This window comes from Saimiri boliviensis, chromosome 1 (assembly GCF_048565385.1).
Source record: "Saimiri boliviensis isolate mSaiBol1 chromosome 1, mSaiBol1.pri, whole genome shotgun sequence".
Lineage (NCBI taxonomy): Eukaryota > Metazoa > Chordata > Mammalia > Primates > Cebidae > Saimiri > Saimiri boliviensis.
In genome coordinates, this window is record NC_133449.1 from 3427219 (window position 1) to 3453115 (window position 25897).

The 25897-nt window shown below is 49.1% G+C and overlaps 1 protein-coding gene across 1 annotated transcript in view; it reads left to right on the forward strand.

Annotated features, from left to right (window-relative positions):
* The first annotated feature begins 1509 nt into the window (after positions 1-1509).
* ALLC (allantoicase) overlaps positions 1510-25897 on the forward strand; it is a 49851-nt gene continuing 25463 nt past the window's right edge. The window contains exons 1-7 of the mRNA XM_003939423.2: positions 1510-1603; positions 12266-12360; positions 14269-14319; positions 19967-20054; positions 22259-22384; positions 24007-24086; positions 25011-25143. Of these exons, the coding sequence (XP_003939472.1) occupies positions 12271-12360; positions 14269-14319; positions 19967-20054; positions 22259-22384; positions 24007-24086; positions 25011-25143 (568 nt within the window). The 5' untranslated portion in view covers positions 1510-1603; positions 12266-12270. The remainder of the gene's footprint in view (positions 1604-12265; positions 12361-14268; positions 14320-19966; positions 20055-22258; positions 22385-24006; positions 24087-25010; positions 25144-25897) is intronic.

Sequence of the window (25897 nt, forward strand, 5' to 3'; positions counted from 1 at the left end):
TAGCATAGTGAGTGTCTGCCATGTTGGATGGGGCCGCTAGCTGGCAGAGCCCTGGGCCCAACATCTGGCCACAGTCCCGCAGCCCCAGCATCGCCCTGGTGCTCAGGGAAATCTCAAGCCTCAGGCTGCATCTCAGGATCTGCAGCCTCAGAATCCAAGATTTAACCAGCTCCCGGGCAATTTGGAAGCACATTAGATTGCAGGAGCCAGCTCAGTGTGGAGGGTGGGGGTCAGGGCGGCTTCTTCCATGCGTTTATCTGTCTGTGCCATGGCCGAGGCTTAGCAAAACCACAGAATAAAAACAGCCCCTCCTGTTCTCTGTACCATGATCTGACGCAGCCAGCGGGAGCACTTAGCTGCTGCTGTGAGGAAGTCACAGGTGACGATAACTGCCAGGGACGAAGCCACGTGCGTCAATTCATTAAAATACAGTCAGCTACAGAAGGAAGCATAGGATGTGGTCTTGATATTAAAGAATTTCATCTGGATGGGGAGACGGATGTGTAAACACAGACTTGAAGGTCAGGGGAACTGAGATCAGAAAACAGGAGCTGGACGCGTCCTCACTATGGCCTGGGTGGCGTGGGCATGGTGGGGCTCAGAGGCCGGGGTGGGGGTAGGGTTCCCGGAGGTGGCCTTGAGCCGGCCTTTCAGACAGCTTTTCTTCCTCAAGGAAAGACGGAGTTCAGGAGGAGAAGGCCCGGTCAGGCCCTGGGGAAAGGAAACCCAGGAAGGAGAAAAGGAGCGTGTGGGTAACGGATCTCCCTGGGACGCGGGCTGTCTTTCTGGAGCCCCGAAGGCCCCTGTGCGTGCTGTCTGCGGTGCCGGCGTTCTGGTTCCGGCTCAGCCCCTCCCTGTGCAGGAGGCCTCGGTGGCTTTCCTACCTTCAGAGCCCCCACTGATTCATCTGCAGAGCGGAGAGCTGGCCTGCAGGGTGGCTGTGTCGAAGCAAGGCAGTCACATCTGTGACCGTGCCTTGAAGCTGGGCTCAGATGTCCCTTTTTCCATGGAAAATTATACCTTGGCAAGGTGCCCTTTCTCAAGCATTTGTGGGCTTCTTCAAATTCCATGCAGGCGTGTGTGTTTGCTTTTTCTGGGGCTGAGGGGCCCTAGCCTTCTTCAGACTCCCCCAAAGGCCCCCGTCTTCTCTAGCAGGTCAGGACCCACTGCTGGGTGTGCTCAGTGTTTCAATTAATAATGATTAGTGAGTAGGTGATGTCTAGACAGAAAACTTTAACTCAGGGTACTGGCTGGACCAGGAAGGTGGGAGTTTCAGGCGCTGGCCAGTGTTTGGAGGCAGCTTTGTTAGGGGCAGTGACGGGCGCTGGGACACATAGGGACCAGGTCTGGCTCCAGGCCTTGTGTGAGGGTCTCGCTGAGGCCTGTGTGGCTTGCTTCTTCAGGGAGGGGCTGCTCCCCCTCTCGCTTCCATCTCTCTGCAGCCCTTGTGACATCATACAGGCACAGCCAATCTCTGGAAAGTTCTTTGCCTACCTCAGGCCCCTATATTTCTCTCTAAGCTGGCACTCAAGCACCATGAGACCTTGGCTGGCTCCTGGGGAGCAAGAAATCCATTTCTAAATACTGGATTTCTGACTCCTTGGTGAGCTGGAGTGTGGTTTGTAAATATCTTGCTATCTTTAAGGTTGGCACTGCTGAAAGAGCAGGGTGACAGAGATGAATTTCAGTGACGCAGCCAACGTCGGATGCCTGGAAGGTGAGAGTGGGCAGGTGGCGGCTGGGTGCTGTGGAACCATGTTATCAGCTCTGGAGAGGTGGCGGGTCCCTTGGGTGCTGTGGAAACGTGTTGGTATCAGCCCTGGAGGGGTGGTGGGTCCCTTGGGTGCTGTGGAACCATGTTGGTATCAGCCCTGGAGGGGTGGCAGGCCCCACTGGGTGCTGTGGAACCATGTTGGTATCAGCCCTGGAGGGGTGGCGGACCCCTTGGGTGCTGTGGAACCGTGTTGGTATTGGGCATAGCCCAGGTACATGGAGGGGCCTCAGAGGTGGATCAGGCTTCTGGGCTCTGGTCTCTGATCTGCTTGGTTTTGTCATGTGACTTTGGTCTTTTTAAAAAAAGTCTAAAGAGGCCTGGCATGGTGGCTCATGCCTGTAATCTCAGAACTTTGGGAGGCCGAGTAGGGTGGACTGCTTGAGCTGAAGAGTTTTAGACCAGCCTGGGCAACATGGTAACACCCCATTTCTACCAAAAATGCAGAACAATAGCCGGGCATAGTGATGCATGCCTATGATCCTAGCTACTTTGGAGGCTGATGTGGGAGAATTGCTTGAGCCCAGGAAGGGGTTGGGGTGGAGGTTGCAATGAGCCAAGATCACGCCACTGCTCTCCAGCCTGGATGACAGAGTGAGACCCTGGGTCAAAAACACAAAGCAAGCAAAAAAAGCTAAAGAACTGAGGCCATGGTGAAGTCAACCACCTGGATTCAAAAGAAGAGTCACAAAGTAGAACTAAATGTAAACATACAACAGCTGCCGGCAGCCAGGGGCCTTGTGCAGCTGGCCGCCGGCTCCTGGGGGTCCCTGCTCGAGGTCACTCTAGTTTTGTCGCAAACTGGCACAAACCACTTCTGTTTTTTCACCATACATCTCATACTTTTGTCCAAAGCCTTCTTTGGAACTTTCCAACAGTGATGACAAGGTCCCTGAAGGTTTTCTTCTTTACGAGGGAATAACTCTTCCATCAGCACAGCCTCCCAGCTTCCCAGAGTGCGGGCTCTCTCTCCTGTGCCCTCCTAGACTTGCCTGCTCATGCCTGCTCTCTCTCTCTCTCTCCTTCTTGTTCTTTCTTTTTGAGATGGTGTCCTGCTCTGTCACCCAGACTGGAGTGCAGTGGCTTGATCTTGGCTCACTGCAACCTCTGCCTCCCGGGTTCAAGAGATTCTTCTGCCTCAGCCTCCTGAGTAGCTGGGATCAGGTGCCCACCACCACGCCCAGCAATTTTTTTTTGTATTTTTAGTAGAGACAGTGTTTCACCATATTGGCCAGGCTGGTCTTGAACTCCTGATCTTGTGATCCGCCCGCCTCAGCCACCCAAAGTGCTGGGATTACAGGTGTGAGGCACAATCCCCGCCCCTCCTAAAAAAAACGGTGTGAGCACCACTTGACCGCATGCCATTTCACGGCTCTGTTCGAGAGTCACAGCCCGTGACGACGCTCCTCATGTGCGGTGACCGAGGTGCAATCTGCATGCAGAGCGGCGGCGCTGACCCTGGGTCCTTCAGCGCTCACCTGAGCAGGCGGTGGGGGGTGGGAGCAGCCGCCACGGCCACCTGAGCACCGTGTGCTGGGGAGCTGGTGGCTCCGCCGACGTCACGTAGCTCCTGCCTTTCTCGCCGAGACCTTGGCCATTGTATCGACAGAAACGGCAGCGACCAGTGAGCAGAGAACCGAGCGAGCTCCCGGCAAAGAACCGTGGCGTTGTGACCCCCACCGGCTGGGGAGTGGCTCTCGGCCGCCCGTTCCCTCGGGAACCGCGGCGGCGCCCTGCACGTGCAGGCCACGGTGAATACTTTTGGGATTTGTGGCCGAGGAGAGAAAGTTACCAAAGACAGATGTCACGGCCCTAACACTGACCAGTCCCAGCGCTGAGGGGAGAGCGGCTGGGCCGACGCCACGGCTGGGGTTTGACCTTCAACCCTGCTCTGGGGGCGAGTGTTTGGGCCTGCGCTGTGGCTGAACTTTGACCTTTAACCCTCTCTGAGGGGACAGTGTTTGGGCCTGCGCTGTGGCTGAACTTTGACCTTTAACCCCCTCTGAGCGGACAGTGTTTGGGCCTGCGCTGTGGCTGAACTTTGACCTTTAACCCCCTCTGAGCGGACAGTGTTTGGGCCTGCGCTGTGGCTGAACTTTGACCTTTAACCCCCTCTGAGCGGAGAGTGGGCCTGCACTGTGGCCTGGAGTTTGACCTTTAACCCCCTCTGAGCGGACAGTGTTTGGGCCTGTACTGTGGCTGAACTTTGACCTTTAACCCCCTCTGAGCGGACAGTGTTTGGGCCTGTACTGTGGCTGAACTTTGACCTTTAACCCCCTCTGAGCGGACAGTGTTTGGGCCTGCGCTGTGGCCTGGAGTTTGACCTTTAAGCACCGTCTCTTCCTTCTCAGGTTTTTTAATCTTAGGGGTGGAGCCGCTTCTCGCATAACAGCCTTTGAGACTGGGGGTGCTGTGGTTTGCATGCTCCTCCTCTCCAGCCCCACGGTGAAATCCAATCCGTGTCGCACGTGGGGCTGGCGGGAGGACCCTGGGTCATGGGGCGGGTCCCTCATGCCCGGCTCGGTGGCTCTGGCGGTGGTGAGTGAGTGGCTTCTTGCTGTGAGTCCTGTGAGAGCCGTTGTTGGGAAGAGCCTGACGCCCCTCCTCGCCTCCTCCCCGGCCCTGCGGTGTCTGCACGCGGCTCTGCTCGCCTCCCACCACGAGTGGAAGCAGCCTGAGGCCCCCACTGGGAGCACGTGCTGGCGCCACACTTTCCGACGGCCTCAGAAGCGTTTCTTTGTGAATGGTCCCGCCTCAGGCTCTCCTTCACAGCAACACAGACAGGCCAGGACGCTGGGGGAACGCAGATGATACATTTTGCGGTATGTGGTGAGATGCTGCTGCCTTTACGGTTTTTCATAGCAAAGTGAGAGGGGCTGTGGTTTCAGGCAGCACGGACCTGGGGTCCGACTCATCTGCCTTCACAGCCCATCCCCTTCCCTGTTCATTAGCTGTATGACATTGGGCGCGAGCCTCCATCCCGTCTCTGGCCTTCTTAGCAATGAGTATAATCATGTGCGACTCTAAGACTTGGGGTCCCGGAGATGCGAGAATAAAGAGGGCGCTGTAGAGTTGATGCTTACAGTTGTCAGTTCTCATCCTGCTCCCAGCTCATAGGGCACCTATGTTTTGAAAACCATGCCAGGGATCTGACCTTAATGCACCCGAGCATTTAGCTGAGGGGTCATTGGCAGAAAAGCCTCAAGTTGGGGTTCAGGGAAGGCTTTAACTGAGCTTGGCATGTGGGGCTGCTCCTGTGCCGGGAAACAAGAGGAGCTTGATGTTCTTGGGGAAATGCTTAGGGCCCAGAGCATCTGCTGGAGGGAGAAGAATGAGCGTTCCCAGAGAAACAGACCAGTTCCGGGGCTCTTCCCTGGGATTCAGGATAAGTGTCCCGGGCTTGTGAAACGCACACAAAAGATGCTTCGGGAAGCTGCGAAGAGTCGTTGCCCCGCTCAGCCTAAACTTCTTAGCAGCCCTCCGATGATGCTGCCACTTTGGTAGGGAGGGATAACTCTTCCTGGCTGTGGGGAAGTGTGGATGAAGAGCTCCAGGTGTGTGCTCTAGTGTCATGTCGCTGTTGTCACAGGTCCCTAGTGTCTTACGGAATGCAGATTCCGCATCTCACGGCCTGTTTGGTGGACCTCCAGGGGGGCCTCTCAGGTCCCTCTGCTCTGGGTTTCCTGAGGCTGTACTCAAATACAGGTGGGCTGGTTCCCCTCAGAGGCTCTGGGCTCATCCGCATGGGCTCACTGAGGTTGCTGGCAGAATCCAGCTCCTCGAGCTGGTGGGACTGAGGTACCCTCTCTTGCCGGCAGCACCAAACCGTGTGAGGCTCGTGCCAGTACCTCGTGGGGCGGGGGTGTCTCTCTTAGTTAAAGGTCTGCCTTTTTTGCCTAAAGACAAAGTAGTTGAAAAGGTTGTGAGTGGCCACAGAAAAAATGGGGCTGAATTTTATACCCCGCCACCACTTTGCCAACCCTGCCGCTTTTATTAAATGGAAGCAGTTTATTACATGGGGGGTGAATGTGTCTTTGAAACTTATCTCTATGGTGGTTCCCCTGTAGGATTTTACAAGGGTCTGTTTTGCTTTTATCTCAAGGTAACACATTTTAAACACATTTGAGTAGCAGGGTCTTCACTGCAAATGGAGCTTGGTCAAGAGAATAACAAAAGGAGTTTAAGGAACTATTTCTCGGAAGCTGCTGAAAGGTCTCTTTATAACTCCTGTTCTCTACAGACCCCCTTACAGGCATGGGGTCAGCGAGTGGACGTCGACTTGTGGAAGGCTAAGGACAAAGGCTGTGGAGAATTTCTCACCCCAAATTAAATTCATTTCTCCCAAGGAAGACAGTTGTTTCCGGCTGGGTGTGGTGACTCATGCCTGTAATCCCAGCATTTTGGGAGGTCCAGGTGGGAGGATTGCTTGAAGATAGGACTTCAAGACAACCTACCTGGACAACATAGTGAGACCCTGACTCTAAAGAAAAAGTGAAAATATTGTCTGGTGTCGTGGTGCGCACCTGTAATCCCAGCTACTCAGAGGCTGAGGTATTTACAGATCACTTGGGCCCAGGAGTTTGAGGCTGTAGTGAGCTATGATTGTGCCACTGCATTCTAACCTGGGCAACAAACAAAGACTCTTGCCTCCAAAAAAAGAAAAAAACAAAAACAACCCAACCAAAACCACCCAAACCAGATGTTTCCAAGTGCTGGATTTCATCTGAAAAAACAAACTTAGTCTTGAAAACTTGTCATGGGTTTTGAAGTACCACACATGGCACCTCTAATACATGTAAATACATACTTACATATGAAAATATTTTTAATGAGCTTGGGGAAAGTGTGTTCACCCAGTCTGAATAACAGAGTCAGCCTGCATGTTCACCCTGAGTGGCAGCTGGCGAAGCCAGATAGACCCTGGAACAGGCCTGTTGGCTTCATGGCATCAGCTGTAGATGGCATCGCTACACTGGCTAATGTTTTCTGAGGAAGTGCTTTTAATTAATTTATTTCCCAAAGAGAAATATTTACAGAGGGATCATTCTTTTCCTTTTTTTTTTTATGTACTGAGTTGAAGGTTTTTTTAAAATTAAATTTTACTTTAAGTTCTGGAAGACGTGTGCAGAATGTGCATGTTTGTTACATAGGTAAATGTGTCCATGGTGGTTTGCGGCACAGATCAATCCATCACCTGGGTATTAATCCCCACATTCATTAGCTACTTGTCCTGATGTTCTTCCTTCCCCCACCCCCATGACAGGCCAGAGTGTGTGATGCTACCCTCCCTGTGTCCATGTGTTCTCATTGTTCAGCTCCCACTTATAAGTGAGAACATGTGGTATTTGGTTTTCTGTTTCTGTGTTAGTTTGCTGAGGATAGTGGCTTCCAGATCCACCCATGTTTCTGCAGAGGACATGATCTCATTCCTTTTTATGGCTGCATAGTATTCCATGGTGTATATGTACGACATTTTCTTTATCTAGTCTAACATCAATGGACATTTGGGTTGATTCCATGTCTTTGCTATTGTGAATAGTGCTGCAATGGATGTGTGCACGTGTCTTTGTAGTAGCACAATGTATATTCCTTTTAGTGTATACCCAGTAATGGGATTGCTGGGTCAAATTGAAGAGTTTTATTGTCTAAGTTGAATGTGAGCTTCAGTGGGGTGGGGCTATGGAAAATGAAGTGTGGAGACTGCTGGTACCTTGAGAAAGCGTATAAATGCTTTTCTCTTTCTTTTGATCTCTTTCTCTGTTGAATTTACAGCCTCTGGTACATGCGTGTAAGATGGAATGCCCGGTGTAGGTTGTCGGAGGCACACCAAAGGGAAGGATGAAGGACTGTAAATACAAAAGGCCAGCCTGCACCTCCGGCACCCTCTGCTTCGCAGGGAAGCTGAGCAATACAGATGGGAGTGGGTCACGCCCCACAGTACCTGGACCCTGACGTCCCCACCACGTGGGGGTGGTTGGGAGGGAACGTTACATTATTGACTTAGGCAAAATGCTGGAGCGCTCTGCACGGGGCTTGGTGAGCTTGCGGGAACTGATGGGGACAATGTTCAGCTGTTTCCAGAGAACCACTGGGTGCATCCAGAGTTCTGTCATGTAGTTGGCAGGCCTCAGCTGGGGGCCCGTGACTGGCCTGGCACTGCGTGATTCTGTGTGCAGCGGAGGACGATGATGAAGAGGTGCGTGCAAGGGGGGCCCGGGGACTTGGCAAGGAGACCCATGGGGCCAGCCAGGCTGCTGAGTCTCTAACCCGGCCACACGGCAGCCTCCCCGCGGTGCTCAGCCAGGGGTGCAGCAAACAGGACACCGCGCAGTTAGAGTCACCCGGCCTCGATGGGCGGCTGCAGCGTCGCCAAGAGCTCTGTGAAGAAGTGAGTTCAACTCTAGCCGCTCTGCAGGTTGTGTGTCTGTGTGGCGGTTTAGCGCTGTTTTATTATTTATTTTATTTTATATATATATGTATATTTATTTATTAGCACTGTTTTAAATTCTGCATTGCGTGGTGGGATGACTGGTGGGTGGGTTCTGCGATCTTTTCAGAGCTTTCCCAGCACAGTCCAGTAACGTTCTCTTGATGACAGGCCTGCTCCACGCCTGTGCTGCTCAGCAGGGAGGCTGCTGGTGCCCTGGGAGCATGTGAAATGTGGCCAGAGCAAAGGAGGAACTAGATTTTGAGTTTCATTCAAGAAATTGAAGTTTAAATTTGCAAAATACCCAGGTGTGGCTAGTGGCTTTCAGATTGGACAGTGTGGGTCCTGGCAAAGGCGCCATCAGCCCCTGTGTTTCCCGGGGCCGCTGGCCTCTGTGCCTGCATCTGAGGTCTCCCCGCCTGCTGTCCGTCCTTCCCTGTCCTGCCTGGTGTGGTGTCCACTCTTAAAGGGAGGTCCCTGAGCCCCCAGCGCTCACTGAGTGTCTTCCTTCCCCTGCTGCACCTTGAGGGTGCCTCTGCCACCGCATTCCCGGGAATGGTCACCACCCCGTCTGTCCACGGCACCTCAAGCTGCTGGAGGGCAAGTGCATGGCTAGCCCTGGGCCCGGCGCCTGCGCCTCCAGGAGCTTCGCGCACGGTGTCGAGTGAAGGAGCATGGGACCAGGTGGAGGCTGCTTGGCCGACAGTCCCGCGGCACTCATCCCGCTCCAGCGCTCTTCTGGAGGCTTCCCAACGTCACTCACGTTTGGACACATCGCGGCTGGCCACATGGTTCACTTGCAGCTGCGGGCTTCAACAATTTACTTGATCTCTCAAAGATATGTTCCTTTTCACTTGTAGGATGTGAATAATGCCAAAATTGCAGGTTGTTCTGATGATGAAAATGAGAGAAACTGTATGAACAGGATGTGACACTCCTGTGGGCTCACAGTCAATGTTAGGGGATTCACTAGGGATAGGCCGGTGAACCAGACAAGATTTACTGCTGGCATGGAGCATGCATCTAATCAGGAAAGGCAGATAATAAAGGCTGTAGACAAGCAGTGGCATGTGTGCTCACATTATTTGGGAACTAAGGTGGGCCGGGTAAGGGGTGTTGGGATGCCTGGGGGTGGGGGCTGACCTATAAGTAGGAGGTCAGGGTAGTGTTGCTGAGGAGGCAAAAGCCTGGAGGGAGCTGTGTGGGAAAGAGCATTCCCAGCAGTGGAACCGCCTTTGCAAAGTCACAGAGGCAGGACAGAGGGGAAAGGGCCCCGGGTGAGGGGGTGCTTGTGGCGGAGGTAAGGAGAGCAGCTTTCATTCCGAGTGAACCGGGAGCCCTTGCAGGACTGGTAGCAAGCTGACTTTTGTTTTTGGAAGCTTGCTCTGGGGCTGGGCGAAGAACGGCCTATAGACAGGCATGGGCACATGTGTCGGGGATATTTTATTTCCCAGGAGACACATGGTGCCAGTGTCTCTCCCCTCTCTCCCCCCCCACCCCTGTGAGTATGTAACGTACATAATGTATATGACCTTTTGTTTGTTTGTTTGTTTTTCGAGACAGAGTCTTGGTCTGCCACCCAGGCTGGAGTGCAGTGGTGCAATCTCAGCTCACTGCAACCCTCCCGGCTTCAAGTGATTCTCCTGCCTCAGCCTCCCAAATAGCTGGGATTATAGGCACCTGCCACCACGCCTGGCTAATTTTTGTATTTTTTTTAGTAGAGATAAGATTTCACCATACTGGCCAGGCTGGTCTTGAACTCTTGACCTCAGATGATCTGCCCACCTCAGCCTCCCAAAGTGTTGGGATTACAGGCATGAGCCACTGTGCCCGGCCATCCATGTGTATGACTTTGATTGTGAAATATTTCTTTTTTTTTTTTTTTTTTTTTTTTGAGATGGAGTTTCGCTCTTGTTACCCAGGCTGGAGTGCAATGGCGCGATCTCGGCTCACCGCAACCTCCGCCTCCTGGGTTCAGGCAATTCTCCTGCCTCAGCCTCCTGAGTAGCTGCGATTACAGGCACGCGCCACCATGCCCAGCTAATTTTTTGTATTTTTAGTAGAGATGGGGTTTCACCATGTTGACCGGGATGGTCTCGATCTCTTGACCTCGTGATCCACCCGCCTCGGCCTCCCAAAGTGCTGGGATTACAGGCTTGAGCCACCACGCCCGGCCTGATTGTGAAATATTTCAAACATACCCCAGATGGGTAAAAATATCAGATGGTCCCTGAGTGTTCCCACTGTCCAGTGGTAACAGTGGTCACCAGTGCACAGCCCATCTTACTTCACCTTTGGCCTCATACACTTCCTTCCTTAGACTGTTTGGAACATAATTCTGGCTGGGCACAGTGGTTCATGCCTATAATCTTGGGATGCCATGGCGGATGGATCACCTGAGGTCAGGAGTTTGAGACCAGCCTGGCCAACATGGTGAAACCCCATCTCTACTCAAAATACAAAAATTAGCCAGGTGTGGTGGTGAGTGCATGCAATTCCAACTACTCAGGTGGCTGAGGCAGGAGAATTGCTTGAACTGGGGAGGTGGAGGTTGCAGTGAGCCAAGATTGCACCACTGCACTCCAGCCTGGGTGACAGAGGGAGACTTCATCTGAAAAAAAAAAAAAAAAAAAAAGATAATTCCACATTCTGGGTCCAATGGACAGATGGACAGGACGCTGCATAGACTGTGGGTGTGAGGAAGGGGTCTGAAGATGCCATCAAGGCTTTTGCTGCAGCGACTGGGAGGATGGGGCTGCTCCTCTCCGAGGTGGGAGGCTGTGGTGAGGCAGGCTGAGGGAGAGCCAGAGCTGAGGCCTGGACTGTCAGCTTTGAGATTTGATTTGACATCCAAGGGGGAACGTTTTGAGTCGGCAGAATGAAATTCATGTCAGGAAGGCTCTATGCTTTTGGGATAGTTGAAGTGCAGATGATCTGAGGAGCCACGAGTCTGGTTGACATTACCAGGGGATGTGGGCACATGAGAAGGAGACCCCAGTGAGCCCAGGGGCATCAGCAGCAAGACTCAGGGACGAACCAGCGAAGCAGGATGGCAGGAGCACCTTTCCACCTGCAGGTGTGACCGAGTCACCCTGGGGGGGGCTGTTCCCATTCAGGTTCCTGACCATGGACTATGGAAGCAGCTGTTTGCTTTAAAAAAGTGTCCGTTTCATAGGCAAAATGGTATTTTATCATTAATTATATTCCTGCGATTTCAAGGAAGAGCTGGCTTCTCATGTGCATGGGCTGTTTGTATTCCTTCCTTTGTGAATGAACATAGTTCTTAGTTAAGATGTTTTTATGTAGTTTTCCTCTTTTACCACGAGGGGTAGAAAAAAAGCTAGGAACAAAGACCACCTCTTGGCTTAGGGGCAGGAAGGGCCTGGGGCCAGCGCACACTCTCCCTGCTGCCCTCAGGGTCTCCTCTCAGTTGTCCAGGGCTCTGCTTTCTCAATCTCAACACTAGGGTGCTGGAGTTGGGCTAAGTTCTGTGTTAGGACCTGCCATGGCCACATGGCCCCAATTCCCCCTGGCTGGAGACGTCTCTGTGGCTCAGTCTCTGCTGGCTCCAGAGCGTAGCCCAGCCTGCCTGTCAGTGGACTTCTGTTCCCACGTGGGGTGCTCTTGTGGGCAGGTGGGCTCTGGGGCCTCATGCCTAGCTGGGGCCTACCACCCAGGGTCTCAATATGTGTGTTTTGAATTGTTTCAAAGAGTATTAAAAGCAAGTTATTTTTTTCTAAATGGAAATAATTTCTCCCTTTTAAACAATAAAAGAAAACTTTGCATTTTATGGTGACTGGGTTTGTATAGTTAGTGATATTTTAGTTTTAAATACTTTGGAAGGAAGCCATGCTGTGATTCCTTTCCGTTTCAGCGTGTTTAAGCAAAGTCCCTTATTGGTTCAATCTCATTGAGCAGAGGGCACCTTTCAGGTCCAGTTGATGGTACATTCAGTTCTGTCACTGCCTGACTTTTGAACATCTCAAACTTTGGCATCAGGAGCCTGGACGAGGCCTCACTCACTCCTGCAGTCCTGGAGGTTGACTGAGCTACCCTCTCCCTTCCAGGACACATGGCTGATGCTCCAAAGGAGGGAAGATTGATCCGATTTCTGGACTTCACCCAGCTGATAGACCTGGCATCTGAATCTGTAGGAGGAAAAGTAAGTGGGTCTCTCATGGCTAGAACAAGTGTATAATGCATCCATGCTAAGGGTGCAACTCACCACTGCAGAGACCCTCAGGCAAGAATCAGCAAGAACTAGGCTTAAGGGATGGCCTGTCCGAGGAAGCCGGTTAGCAAGAAAGACTTCCAAAGAATTTATCTTAAACTGGTGATAATTCTCAGCAAGAACAACACTGCCTTAGGTTCTGTGTCTTTCACTAGAGGACAAACTGTGGCCCTCTGCTCTAGGTAGGCCAGCGATCCTCCACCTGTAGTTGGATCGGAAGTCCTCTAGCTCTTAGATCACAGGTCCTCTAGCTCTAGTTAGATCGGAGTTTCTCTAGCTCTTGTTAGATCAGAATTTCTCTAGCTCTAGTTAGATCGGAGTTTCTCTAGCTCTAGTTACATCAGAGGTCCTCTAGCTCTAGTTAGAGCAGAGTTTCTCTATCTCTAGTTAGATTGGAGGTCCTGTAGGTGTAGTGAGATGGGAGGTCCTCTAGCTCTAGTTAGAGCAGAGTTTCTCTAGCTCTTGTTAGATCAGAGTTTCTCTAGCTCTTGTTAGATCAGAGTTTCTCTAGCTCTTGTTAGATCTGAGTTTCTCTAGCTCTAGTTAGATTGGAGGTCCTCTAGCTGTGGTTAGGCTGGCAGTCCTGTGACTCTAGTATGTAATGAGGGTCACCTGGATAATTCATTAAACATATTGTACATAGATGCTGGAGTGCAGGCTGCGCTCAGAAACAACTCTGTCTGGTAAAGAAAGGGAAGGCCCTGTCCTGTCCCCAGGAAGCTTACACTCTAGCAGGGAGACAGATATAAGTTCAGACAAGTGCCATGACTAGCATAAGGCCAGGGTGCTGGGTGAGCAGGTGGACTTCAGCTGTGGGCAGGCCCGGGGTGGGGGTTGGGGTGGGAGGAATGGGGAAGGACCACACGTGTGCTGCTGGAGGTGGCTTGCTGGAGAGCAGCTGGCAGGCAGGGACAGGGCGCAGGGCAGTTCAGGCAGAGGTGCCTGTGAGGAGGAGCAAGGGAGCCCACATACTCCAGGGGGCTCAGTGTTTCAAGAACACGTTGGGCATTTGTAAGGAGAGCTGGGAGCACAAGTCTGGAGAGGTAGAAGTGGTCCCATGTGCCCTCTGAAGGCTTCTGCTGAGGAGACACAGGGAAATATGGAGCAGGGTGGACCCCGATATATCCCCCTACCTGCCATTTGAACCCTGGCACAGGCCACCCCATGCATCAGGTCTCCCCTCGGCTCTGACACCGAAACAGCTGGCAGCTGCGAAACAGCTCGTTCTTCCTGCCTTTTGAACTCCTGGGCTGGAGACAGAGCCTGGGGCAGGGTGCCCTCCAGGCTGCAGCAGCACCGAGTCCTGGGTTGGGTGGGGTGACCACAGCCTGTTTTGCTCAGGAAAATCTGGTTTACCTTGTTTTCTGGGTGTGCAATGAGTAGCACCAACCTCACTCTCAAAACAACCCTGCTTTGGTGGATGAATGACCAGAACAGCCCGCCTGCAGGGTGACCTACGGTGGCCTTTGTGGAGAACACAGAGCCACCAACCACCTGCGTGATCCAGAGCATTTTAGGCCATTGCTCTGTTTGTAAAAGTACCACAAAACCTCTGGTCTATGAAAACAGGAAAGTTGGTTTATTTGCTTCCAGAGTGTAAGAAGTTAGCGCTCTCACCTCCAGATGGTAAAGAGGAATCAGAAAAAAGGGTGGGAAGAGAAGATGAAGGAGGAGGCAATGCCATGGAAACATTTAAAGGCATCGTGGCTAAACGGCAGCCACGTCACTTCCCCCAGCGATTTCAAGCTTTCTTTTTACTTCATCTTATAATGTTTCACTAGAGAGTAAAATAAAATGGTTTCAGATTTATGGTCACTCTATCTTTCTTTCTTTGTCTAGATTTTATTTGCAACAGATGACTTTTTTGCTCCTGCAGAAAACCTCATAAAGGTATTGTAAATTGGCATTCTGCAATGTAGGGTTGCTGTAGAGAAATCTATGCAGCCGTGTTAATTAAAATCTACCTGTATACATGTGATATGCACCAACAAATTAGCACATAGAACATTAGAAAGACGTGCAAATCAGCATGAACTCACAGCAAAACACAGCAAAGACAGGGATCTGACCACAGAATTTGGGACTGTGTTTTTTTTTTTGAGACAGAATTTCGCTCTTGTTTCCCAGGCTGGAGTGCAATGGCGTGATCTCAGCTCACCGCAACCTCTGCCTCCCAGGCTCAAGCGATTCTCCTGCTTCGGCCTCCCAAGTAGCTGGGACTATAGGCATGTGCCACCGTGCCCAGCTAATTTTTTTTTATAACACATTTTCTTTTTTCTTTTTAATTTTTTAAATTTTTTCTTTCTTTTAATTGCATTTTAGGTTTTGGGGTACATGTGAAGAACATGCAAGACTGTTGCATAGGTACACACGTGGCAGTGTGATTTGCTGCCTTCCTCCCCATCACCTATATCTGGCATTTCTCCCCATGCTATCTCTCCCCAACTCCCCACCCCGCACTGTCCCTCTCCTATTTCCCCCCAACAGACAGCAGTGTGTAGTGCTCCCTTCCCTGTGTCCATGTGTTCTCATTGTTCAACACCTGCCTATGAGTGAGAACATGTGGTGAATTTTTTTGTATTTTTAGTAGAGATGGGGTTTCTCCATGTTGGTCAGGCTGGTCTCGAACTCCCGACCTCAGGTGATCTGCCAGCCTTGGCCTCCCAAAGTGCTAGGATTACAGGTGTGAACCACCGCACCTGGCCTAGGACTGCATTGTTTCAAGGGAAAAATACCAAAGTCCTCAAATACTGCTCTTCTGGCCAAGGTGAATTTCATAATCTGTGTTAGGGAGAAAACTGATCTATATCTTGAGTTTTCCGGGATATGTCTTACCTGCCTCATTATAAAAGTGCAGGACAGCTTATTAAACAAATAGAGAAAATGCTGACGAACACAGGGAGGAAACGGTGGCTCTGCCGGAGTCCTACTCCTCTGTGGCACCCAGTGTGGAGATGCGGGTTCTCGTGAGTGGAGAGAGAAACACAGGTGCCCACGTACGGCACGCGTGACTGTGGCTGGGGCCTCCGGGCCTCCAATGTGGGCAGTGGCTGTCTCGTCACCCTGGTGAGGTGGCTGCTGTCCATCTGGGCAGGACCTGGCTGGGTCCAGAGCAAGTTGAAGTTTGGCCCTGAGAGGGAGAAAGCGAAAATCAAACGAGGAAGGGAAATGTGAATTAACTTGCTGTAGGTCGCGCAGTTACTAAAGGCCAAAGCTCTTACCATTTTACCACACGTCCTATCTTTGAAATACTTAAGTGCACTCATACCTTGACCTAGCTGTCCCACGGATTTACATCATTTGCACAAGTGGGCAGATACAGGTAGAAAATAAACATTCAGCCTAGCGCGGTGGCTCACACCTGTAATCCCAGCACTTTGGGAGGCCGAGACGGGTGGATCACGAAGTCAAGAGATCGAGACCATCCTGGTCAACATGGTGAAACCCCATCTCTACTAAAAATACAAAACATTAGCTGGGCATGGTGGCGCGTGCCTGTATTCCCAGCTACTCAGGAGGCTGAGGCAGAAGAATTGCCTGAACCCAGGAGGCGGAGTTTGCGGTGAGCCGAGATCGCGCCATTGCACTCCAGCCTGGGTAACAAGAGTGAAACTCCGTCTCAAAAAAAAAAGAAAATAAACATTCATTCTGATATTGTTTAAAGAGGAGATAACCAGCCTAAACGTTCATTGATAGGGAACTAAAGAAATTACAGCTCTTGTAGACATGGACTATTATGTGGCTACTAGAATGAGTCAGGCCTGGCACCATGGCTCACAACTGTCATCCCAGCACCTTGGGAGGCCAAGGCAGGAGGATCACTTGAGCCTAGGAATTTGGGACCAGCCTGGGCAACAAAGCAAGATCCCATTTCTGAAAATGAGAACAATGAGCCAGCCATGGCTGTGTGTACCTGTAGTTCCAGCTACCTGCTAAGAAGGCTGAGCTGGGAGGATTGCTTGAGCTTAAGAGGTCAAGGTTTCACTGAGCCATCATCATGACACGGCGCTCCAGCCTGGGTGGCAGAGCGAGACCCTTGTCTCAAAACACACACAGACACACACAGAAAAATGCAAGCTCTCCATTCACTGGCAACAAGAGAGATCCATGTATATTTTATGTGCATAAGACGGGGTTTGAAGGCACACATATCAAACAGTGAGATGCGATTATCTGTGAAGAGAGGTGGGCTTGGAAATAGAGTGGCAGAGAGAGAGGGTGGGGCATTATTTCTTATATTTTATACTTGAGCATACACAATATAAACACACACACACATGTGTATGTATAGTCACACCATAAAATCACATGAGAAATATATATATATTTCTCCTTTTCGAAAAACATAACTTTACAGATAAATGTAAAGTTCACCTTTCACCTCCAACTTGAATGCCAATCCGCCCCCTCCCTTCCTACCATTGACACTGTTGTAGGGTTGGAGAAAGCTTTAGTCAGTTGGGACTGTTAAAAGAAAATACCGCAGATGGGTGGTGGCTTACACACAGTGATTTCTTGAAGTTCTGGGGGCTGGAAGTCTGAGACTGAGCCTGAAACAGCGGCAGCCCCAGTGTTTGGTGAGGCCACCTTGGGATGGCCGCCTGCTGATGATACCCTCAGGTGACAGAGGAGAGAGAGGAAGGCCATCTCCTGCCTCCCCCCGGACGGGCACTCATCTCGTCCCGGGGGTTCCACCCTCATAAGCTCATCGCCTTCCAATGTCCTCACCTCCGAATCCCATCACTTTGGTGATTAGGTGCTAACATACAAATTTTGGCAGGGGACAAACATTCAGTCCATTACAGAGAATTCTTCTAATGTATTTTATACACTTAAATACATATATATTCATAAATATGTAAGACATTTATTATATTTTAAAATTTATATACATGTTATCACAAAGCACTTAACATTCTGCGCACTCTTTTTTGTGGGGTGGGGCCAGATCTCACCCTCGTCAGGCTGTCAGGCTGGGGTGCAGTGGTGCGGTCATGGCCCACTGCAGCCTTGACTTCCTGGGCTCAAGCCATTGTCCTGCCTCGCTGGGACTACAGGCACATGCCACTATGCTTAGCTAATTTTTAAATTTTTTGTAGAGATGAAGTCTTGGGCTCCTGGGCTCAAGCAATCTTCCTACCTCAGTCTCCCAAGTTGCTGGGATCACAGATGTGAGCCACTGTGCCCCGCCCTGAACTTGCTTATCTCACTGCGTGTTTGTGAATCCCATCTGTGCTGCTGCAGGGGGTCCAGGCCACCCTCTTGGCTGCTGAATAACAGCTCTCCGTGTGGTTGTGGCCCCCTCTCCCCGCTGATACACGTTTAGGTTGATGACATTTTGCAAGTATTGAAAACATCCTGTGCTAGTGTGTGTGCACCTGTGTGGCTCTAACCCTGAGACTGGTCCTTGGTTTTTCTCTCTTTTTAAGAACACGTCTGAAATACAACATTTCATAATACATGGAATGCTGCCAATGCAGTACTTAAAAGAAAACATAGCACTGTAAATGCCTATATGAATAAGTAAGAAAGAGCGACAGAATGAACTAAATCTCTAAATTCAAAGCAACCTCCCAAAATATAGAAACAGAAAATCCCAAATAAAAATAACCAAAATGAACTGAGCACAGTGTCTTATGCCTGTAATCACAACAATTTGGGAGGCCGAGGCAAGTGGATCACTTGAGCCTAGGAGTTCAAGATCAGCCTGAGCAACATGGTGAAACCCTGTCTCTACCAAAAAAAACACAAAAATTAGCTGGACGTGGTGGCACATGCCTGTAGTCCCAGTTACTCGGGAGGCTGAGGTAGGGAAAAAAAAAAAAAAAAAAAAAAAAAGAACACGTCTGTTGGCTGGGCACGGTGGCTCATGCCTGTAATCCCAGCACTTTGGGAGGCTCAGGTGGGCGGATCATGGGGTCAAGAGATCGAGACCATCCTGGCCAATACGGTGAAACCCCATCTCTACTAAAAATACAAAAAAATTAGCGGGGTATGGTGGCGTGCGCCTGTGGTCCCAGCTACTTGGGAGGCTGAGGTGGAAGAATCGCTTGAACCCAGGAGGTGGAGGTTGCAGTGAGCTGAGATTGTGCCACTGCACTCCAGCCTGGTAACAGAGCAAGACTCTGTCTCAAAAAACAAAAAACAAAAAACAAAAAACAAAAAACAAAAAACAAACAAACCCGTCTGTCATCACAAGGCGTGTGCCAGCTTTACAGCAGCACAGTTTTCCTGCCACTGGTTCAGCAGTGTGCGTCTCCAACGTCCCTCACACTTCTCAGTCTCAGTCTGATCACAACAGCAGCAGCAGCAGCAGCATGCCCGAAACAAACAGCTTCTCACCAAAACTAAACACAAAAAGTTTGGGGCCTTGGAGGTCTGGGGTTTAAGTGTGAGGTGTACCTCCTTTTGTCCTTCTGAGTCCAGAACAGAGTTTTGCAATTCCTGATGAATAATGGAAAGGCTGGAGTGTGCGCTATCTTTAAAATGTGATTTGATTGTAATAACATTCAAAATACCGTCAACTTTCATGTATAACGCTAAATACTTGGCACTTACTACGTGCCAGGCACATATAAGGCTGACCACAGCCGTGGGTGGTAGACAGCACAATGGCTGTTTGCATTTGACAGAGGAGGAACACTGAGGCACAGGAGTGTGGGTACCATTGGCCACGGGTCCCCTGTCTGGGAGGCTGGGCTGGGTGGCACACCCGGGATCTGGCGGGGTCCCTGGTAAGTGTCACATGCAGCAGCTCTCATCAGAGGACCCCTCCACGCCGGGCCCGGCTACCTCTAGTCCCTTCCTCTGCTTCTGCTTGGGGAGCTCCTTAAGCAGGAATGTAAGATCCTCTTTGCACGACTTGATGGAAACAGGAAACGTATCCTCACGCTGGGCCACCCGCCAAGCGCGACAACTTCTGAGCATCCACACCATTCGAGGGTCTTTCATGTTGGTTATTTCAACTTCATGACACTCCTGCAAGGATGTGTTTATTCTTTCTCATCATTCTGGAAGGTGAAGAAGTGCGCTCAGCTGTCTAAGGAGGCTTTGCGGGGCATCAGAGCTCATGCATTTCCTCAGGGCTTGCAGAACGTGCTCTGTGGGTTCGTCTGGACCCTGAGCATCCAGCCTGTTCTTCCAATGACTTTGGAGGAATTCCTTATTGAATAGTCTACCTGGCCTGCTTGGAAATCTGACCAGCCTTTCTCACTTTAATACCATGTAGGTTGCTGTTGGAAATTGCATTTGTGGGGCCCACAGAGTGCCTGGTGATGTGGTTGTACCTGCTGCTATCAGTGGTCAGTTTTGTGTGCTGAGGCCCACAAAGAAGTAACATTTCTTTCTCTGAAGATGATAAAGGCAGAGGCATCCCTCCATCTGGAAGGGGCTAGCTGGGCATGAAGGCAGCGGCAGAGGCTCCCCTAGACCCGTGCATGCACCATTCCTCTGGCCCTGTGGGACAGAAGTGGACATGTTAGAAACCAGGAGAGCACATGAATGTTAATGATCAACTTGTTGTGTGTCTTTTCCCTAGAGTGACAGCCCGTGCTTTAAGGAGCATGAATATACTGAGTTTGGGAAGTGGATGGATGGCTGGGAGACCAGGAGAAAAAGGATTCCAGGTAATAACAGTGGCTCGTTCATTGCAGTGCATCCAACACTGCAAAGTTAAAAATGGGCTGTTGCAAAGCCAGCGTCCATTTCGGGTCAGCTTTAACTTGGGGCCCTTGGAATGCTCTGTAATCTTGGATGTCCTTCTCTGAACATCAGGCTGTAAGTCAGGAAGGGGTGGCGTGAGCCCAGGTCACTCATGTCCCACCAGGCACAAAGGGTGAGAAGCACTTTGTTGGGAAAATGAAAGTGCTGGTGAGGTCTGCGGATGGAAAGAAGAGAGGATTTTAACTGAGCAGCGTGGCAGACATACCTCAGTCAGCATGCATCTCCCGGGTCCTCACCGCCGCCCTCCAGAGTAGGTCTCCTTAATCCCATTTAACTGCCGTGGAAACAGATTCCTGGACTCAGCCCAGGGCACACCGTTAGGAAGATAAGCTGGGAACTGGGCCAGGGTCTGTCCTTCACTGCTGTACCTGCTGTCTTTTACTTTACTGTGAGACGTGATTTTTATTCATTGCTACTACTCAGTCTCAATCAAAATACGCCTTTTGAATGTGAAGAAAAGCAAACAAATCCAGGCATTAGGCTGATAATTGAGTTTTTGCTTGCTACTATCTCAAATATTACAGAAATATTCGATATTTCTAGTTTTCTAACTTTCTGTTTTCTCTCTCTCTCTTTTTTTATTGTACTTTAGGTTCTGGGGGCCATGTGCACAGGTCATGCAAGGTGTTGCATAGGTGCATACATAACCAGGTGGTTTGCTGCCTCCACTCCCCCTTCATCTGTATCTGGCATTTCTCCCCATGTTATCCCTCCCCACCCACCGCTGTCTCTCCCCTGGCGCCCCCCCACTGCCCCCAGTGTGTGATGCTCCTTTCCCTGAGTCCACGTGTTCTCATTGTTCAACACCCGCCTATGAGTGAGAACATGTGGTGTTTGATTTTCTGCTCTTGTGTCAGTTTGCTGAGAATGATGGTTTCCAGGTTCATCCATGTCCCTACAAAGGACATGAATTCGTCTTTTCTTATGGCTATGTAGTATTTCATGGTGTCTATGTCCCACGTTTTCTTTATCCAGTCTATCATTCATGGGCATTTGGGTTGGTTCCAGGTCTTTGCTATTGTAAACAGTGCCACACTGAACATATGTGTGCATGTGTCTTTAAAATAGAACAATTTATAATCCTTTGGGTATATACTCAGTAATGGGATTGCTGGGTCAAATGGAATTTCTATTTCTAGATCCTTGAGGAATCACCACACTGTCTTCCACAATGGTTGAACTAATTTACCCTCCCACCAACAGTGTAAAAGTGTTCCTGTTTCTCCACATCCTCTCCAGCATCTGTTGTCTCCAGATGTTTTAATGATCGCCATTCTAACTGGTGTGAGATGATATCTCAGTGTGGTTTTGATTTGCATTTCTCTAATGACCAGTGATGATGAACATTTTTTCATGTTTGTTGGTCTCATATATGTCTTGAGAAGTGTCTATTCATATTCTTCACCCACTCTTGAATGTGTTTGTTTGTTTGTTTCTAACTTTTTATAGTACTTGAGGCAGTATTAATTTCTTATCAATCTGGACATTTTAAGGTGATTTTATATCTGGTAGCAAAAAACCAAGAACTCTGTAGTGGCAGACCTGACTTCAAGACTCGGAAGGCTTTGGTAGATGCAGGCAGGGTGTCTGGCCCATGGGGGGATGGGGGCTGGAGAGCACTGTGGCAATTCCTGAGCTTGAGATGACAACCAACACAGTGTCTGCAGGAGAACCAGCTCTGCCTACTACCCGCTGAGCTTGGCAAGGTGCTTTCTACATCACACCACTTAATCCAAGCTTTATGGAAGCTCAGGGCAACTCTAATTTACAGTTGTCTTGAGAAAATGAGATTCTCAACTCTAAGAGGTCAGTTTGCCAAGGACAGTCACAGGAAATGATCCATTTTGGAACCAGAATCAGGTCTTCCTGAATCCCAGGCCTACGCATTTTCTGGTCTGAGGATTTCTGTTGGGGAATGGTGGTCACGTGTGGCCAGGTTCTGAGAGATCCTGCAGTCATATTCGCTAAGAACTACCCTAGCAGGTTTTCCTGTGATGGACAGAAGTGGTCCCTGCAGTGGGCCAGGTGCATGTGGGGTGCACCGCCTCACGTGCTGCATCTGCTGCAGCGGCCCCAACGCAGCTGCTCTGTCCTCTGCATTGTGCAGGTCACGACTGGTGCGTCCTCAGGCTGGGGATCCAAGGAGTCATCCGGGGCTTCGACGTGGACGTTTCTTACTTCATGGGAGATTACGCTCCTCGAATGTCGATTCAAGCAGCAAACTTGGAAGAAGGTGACTTAGGAACCACTGTCCCCCAAATGAGAATTATGGAGTCACGTGGTTCCTCTGGCCAGCCACATCCCAACTGCTCACTTTTGATATGACCCAGACAGCTTCAGGAACTGATCATGGCCACTTTACTGTAACAGGGCTGTAGGACTGGGACTCCTAATCGAGGGCTCTGTGGTTTTTGATTTGTGACTTAACAGTGTTCTTTGGCCAGATATAGATTTTATCATTCCCACGGTCCCTAGGCCTCATAGAGTCAGGCTGTCATCCCTGGAACGTGGGTGAGCAGGTGGCTGGGTGGGCAGAAGGGAGTGGATTGTGCCTCAGACAATCTGGCTGATGTGGAGCCTTGTCTGGGACAGCTGTGGGTGAGCAGCACCAGCCTGGCTTTGGGCTGTCCCGTTGCGTGTGATGGGGCAGCTGCTATGGCATTTTTCATAAGGGTTCCTGTCTACATCTTGGATTGCTGGGCATATGAATCCCGCAGGCTCTATAAATAAGACCTATTCTGTGAAAGGGCCATATGCACAGCACAGACCTCAGGTGCCAAAGAAGCCAAGAAACCAAAGAAAGAGGCTGACAAATCCAGTTTGTTGGTAATGGGTGTTTTACTGGGGTGACTTACAGACAGAAGCGTGAGATGGCTATGTCTCTGCACTGTTACTCCCCATATCCAGGGCTCACAGGCTATAGGGAAAGTGTCTGTGTGCTCCAGCAGGACAACTGAAGGCAGCCTCCAGGACGGGGAAGAGTGCTTTGTGCGTCATAGCCTCCGACTTGTGCGATAACGTCAAAGTCCACATGTTCTGGACTAAGGACAGTAAATCAAGTTGGAATCATATTGACAGGATTGACATCAGGCATAATCAGACATCAACATGGCAGGTTGCATCCAAGATGGAGTCACTTTGTCTCCACAGACCTGTATTTTTATTCCTTTAATAGATATCTGATGTTGACTTTAGCATTAATTTATAACAAATATGAACAGCTATGTGTGTGTTTATACATGTACTTAGGGAAGATAAGTCAACGTTAGTTGGCAAGTTTACACTGAACATGCAGTGTGCACAATAAGGAAAGAGGCTCTGTGGACATGAATGGGTGCTGATCCCCAAAAATGGCTGGGGCACCTGAATGGTAAATGATGCTGTGAGAGATGTTACTCTAAAAGCAAAAAATGGCCAATGACAAACGAGTAAGATTGTTTTGGCAAGCCCCTCAATTGTCCACGAGTGCTTCTATTTCTGAATTATCCAATTATGAATTCTAAGGAGGCACTGGGAGACTTGGTGTTTCTGGAATGGCCTTTTTAATAGCCCAACTTTGAAAACTCTAGTGATGTGATAAACTTGTTGAAGTTTGAGCTAACTTGGAGATGACATTTACTATTTGACAAGCAAATGTAGTATCAAACATATTGCACTACTTTTTGAAATGACTGTGTTACTATATCAAATATTGAGGAACTTCAACAAGTGTGCCTATTACGTTGATCATTTGATACTTCGAAATATCTTCAGTGTTATTTGCTAAGTGAGAATTACCATACAACCCACGAAGAGAGTAGATTATCTCTGATTTTGTACCTTAATCTTAATCCTGAACGGTCAATCTGACTATAGATAAACTACCAGAAATTCCAGAAAGAGGAATCAGGACCGGAGCCGCGGCCACACCTGAGGAGTTTAAAGCCATTGCCGAGGTACCTCTCACCCAAATGAATTGGGTCTTGTCACCAACTGTTAGCACAGTAGGGAAACTGCTCTGCACACCTGGCTGTGCAAGACGACACCCCACCCTGGTGCTCCCCACATCATTTGCTTACCCACTGTGGTCTTACAAACGTCTCAGTGGTTCGTTCAACCCAGGAAGAGTAAGCATCATGGCCCATTAGGGACGTGGAGCCCTGCTTCTCAAAGAGTCCCACCAGCACCCACCTGCAAATGGCTGCTGGCCCTGATGAGCACACATATGGAAACACAGTAAGCGTTTAAACAGTTCTTATAGCAACTTGATGAAGTAACTTTTGTGTGTGATGGCTTTAATAAGAGAAACAGTTGGGAAAAAAAACAGGGCTTGTGTTTTGGTACATTCTTGTTTTTTTTTTTTTTTTTTTTTTTTTAAGTTTATTTAATAATTAATTTGTATTGTTTTTTACAGAAATGTTGATCCATAACAGACAGGAAAGTAAATACCAGCAACAGTAAACAGGGCCTCTGATTTGAGAAGTGCTGACCTAGAGAAAATTATTGCAAGGTTCAGGCCAACAGATTTCCCCAGATGTCAGGGTGCATGTCAATAGCCTTGGTTTTTATTTGGATGTTCATGTCACTACTCAAGGTGAAGACATTAGGAGGGGTCTGAGATCTTGTCCTTCATTTGCAAGCCTCTGCTACCATCACCAACTGGCTATTTTGATCAATATGAAAACAAAATAGGCTTTTATTCTGTTTATTATTAAACATGGGCTTGATATGTGCTGTTTTTATTAAAGTGTTTCATTAGGTATCCATCTTTAATTATTTTTTTCAAAATATCTCTGCCCCTTAAGTCCCACAGAGGCAACAGGATGACAGAATTTATTGTTTTCAAGAGCAGTTGCTGACCTTTTTATATTTATTTCTAGCTAAAATCCGATGACTGGAGTTACTTAGTTCCCATGACAGAGCTTAAGCCAGGAAACCCTGCTTCTGGCCACAACTATTTTCTTGTCAATTCCCAGCAGAGATGGACTCATATCAGACTCAACATTTTCCCAGGTAAATGTGACAGGAACTTATCTCCAGTTCCATGGCTTCTTTATTTTATGTTGTTAAGTTTATAAAATAGGAAATGAATTGCTCTTTCCTTCTTGGTGATTTATCTCTCTAGCATTTCAGGATTGTAATTTGCCCTTTTTATGTTCCAGAAGATTCTTGTTTTAATCCACCCACCACTAGGTGGTTATTGAAAAATTATCATGTAAATTAGGATGTGGTGGCACTAAGTTGTATTAGGTTAGATAGATCCTAACTAGATTTCACAAGTATGTTACATTAGCAGCTGAAGTGGTATGTGGAGGTATGTAGAAATGACTCATCTTATTTTTAATAGCTTTATTGTGATATAATTAAGATGGGATTCACCCATTTCAAGTGTACAGTCAATGATTATAGTATATGCATAGACAGGTACAACCATCGCCATAACTTTAGAACATTTTTATCACCTCAAAAAGAAACCCCTTACCCTTCAGCTGTCACCCCTCATCTCCCCTATCCTGAAGCAACCACTAATTTACTTTCTGTCTTGATAGTTTTGACTATTTTGGACATTTCGTATAAATGGAAATTATATAATACTGGTCTTTTGTGTCTGACTTCTTCCATTTAGTATAATGTTTTCAAGATTCATCCACGTTGTAATGTGTATTAATACTTCATTTCTTTTTGTGTAAAACTAATATTCCATTGTATGGATATACAGGTTGAGCATCTCAAATCTGAAAGCCCCAAATTTGAAATGTTCCAAAAT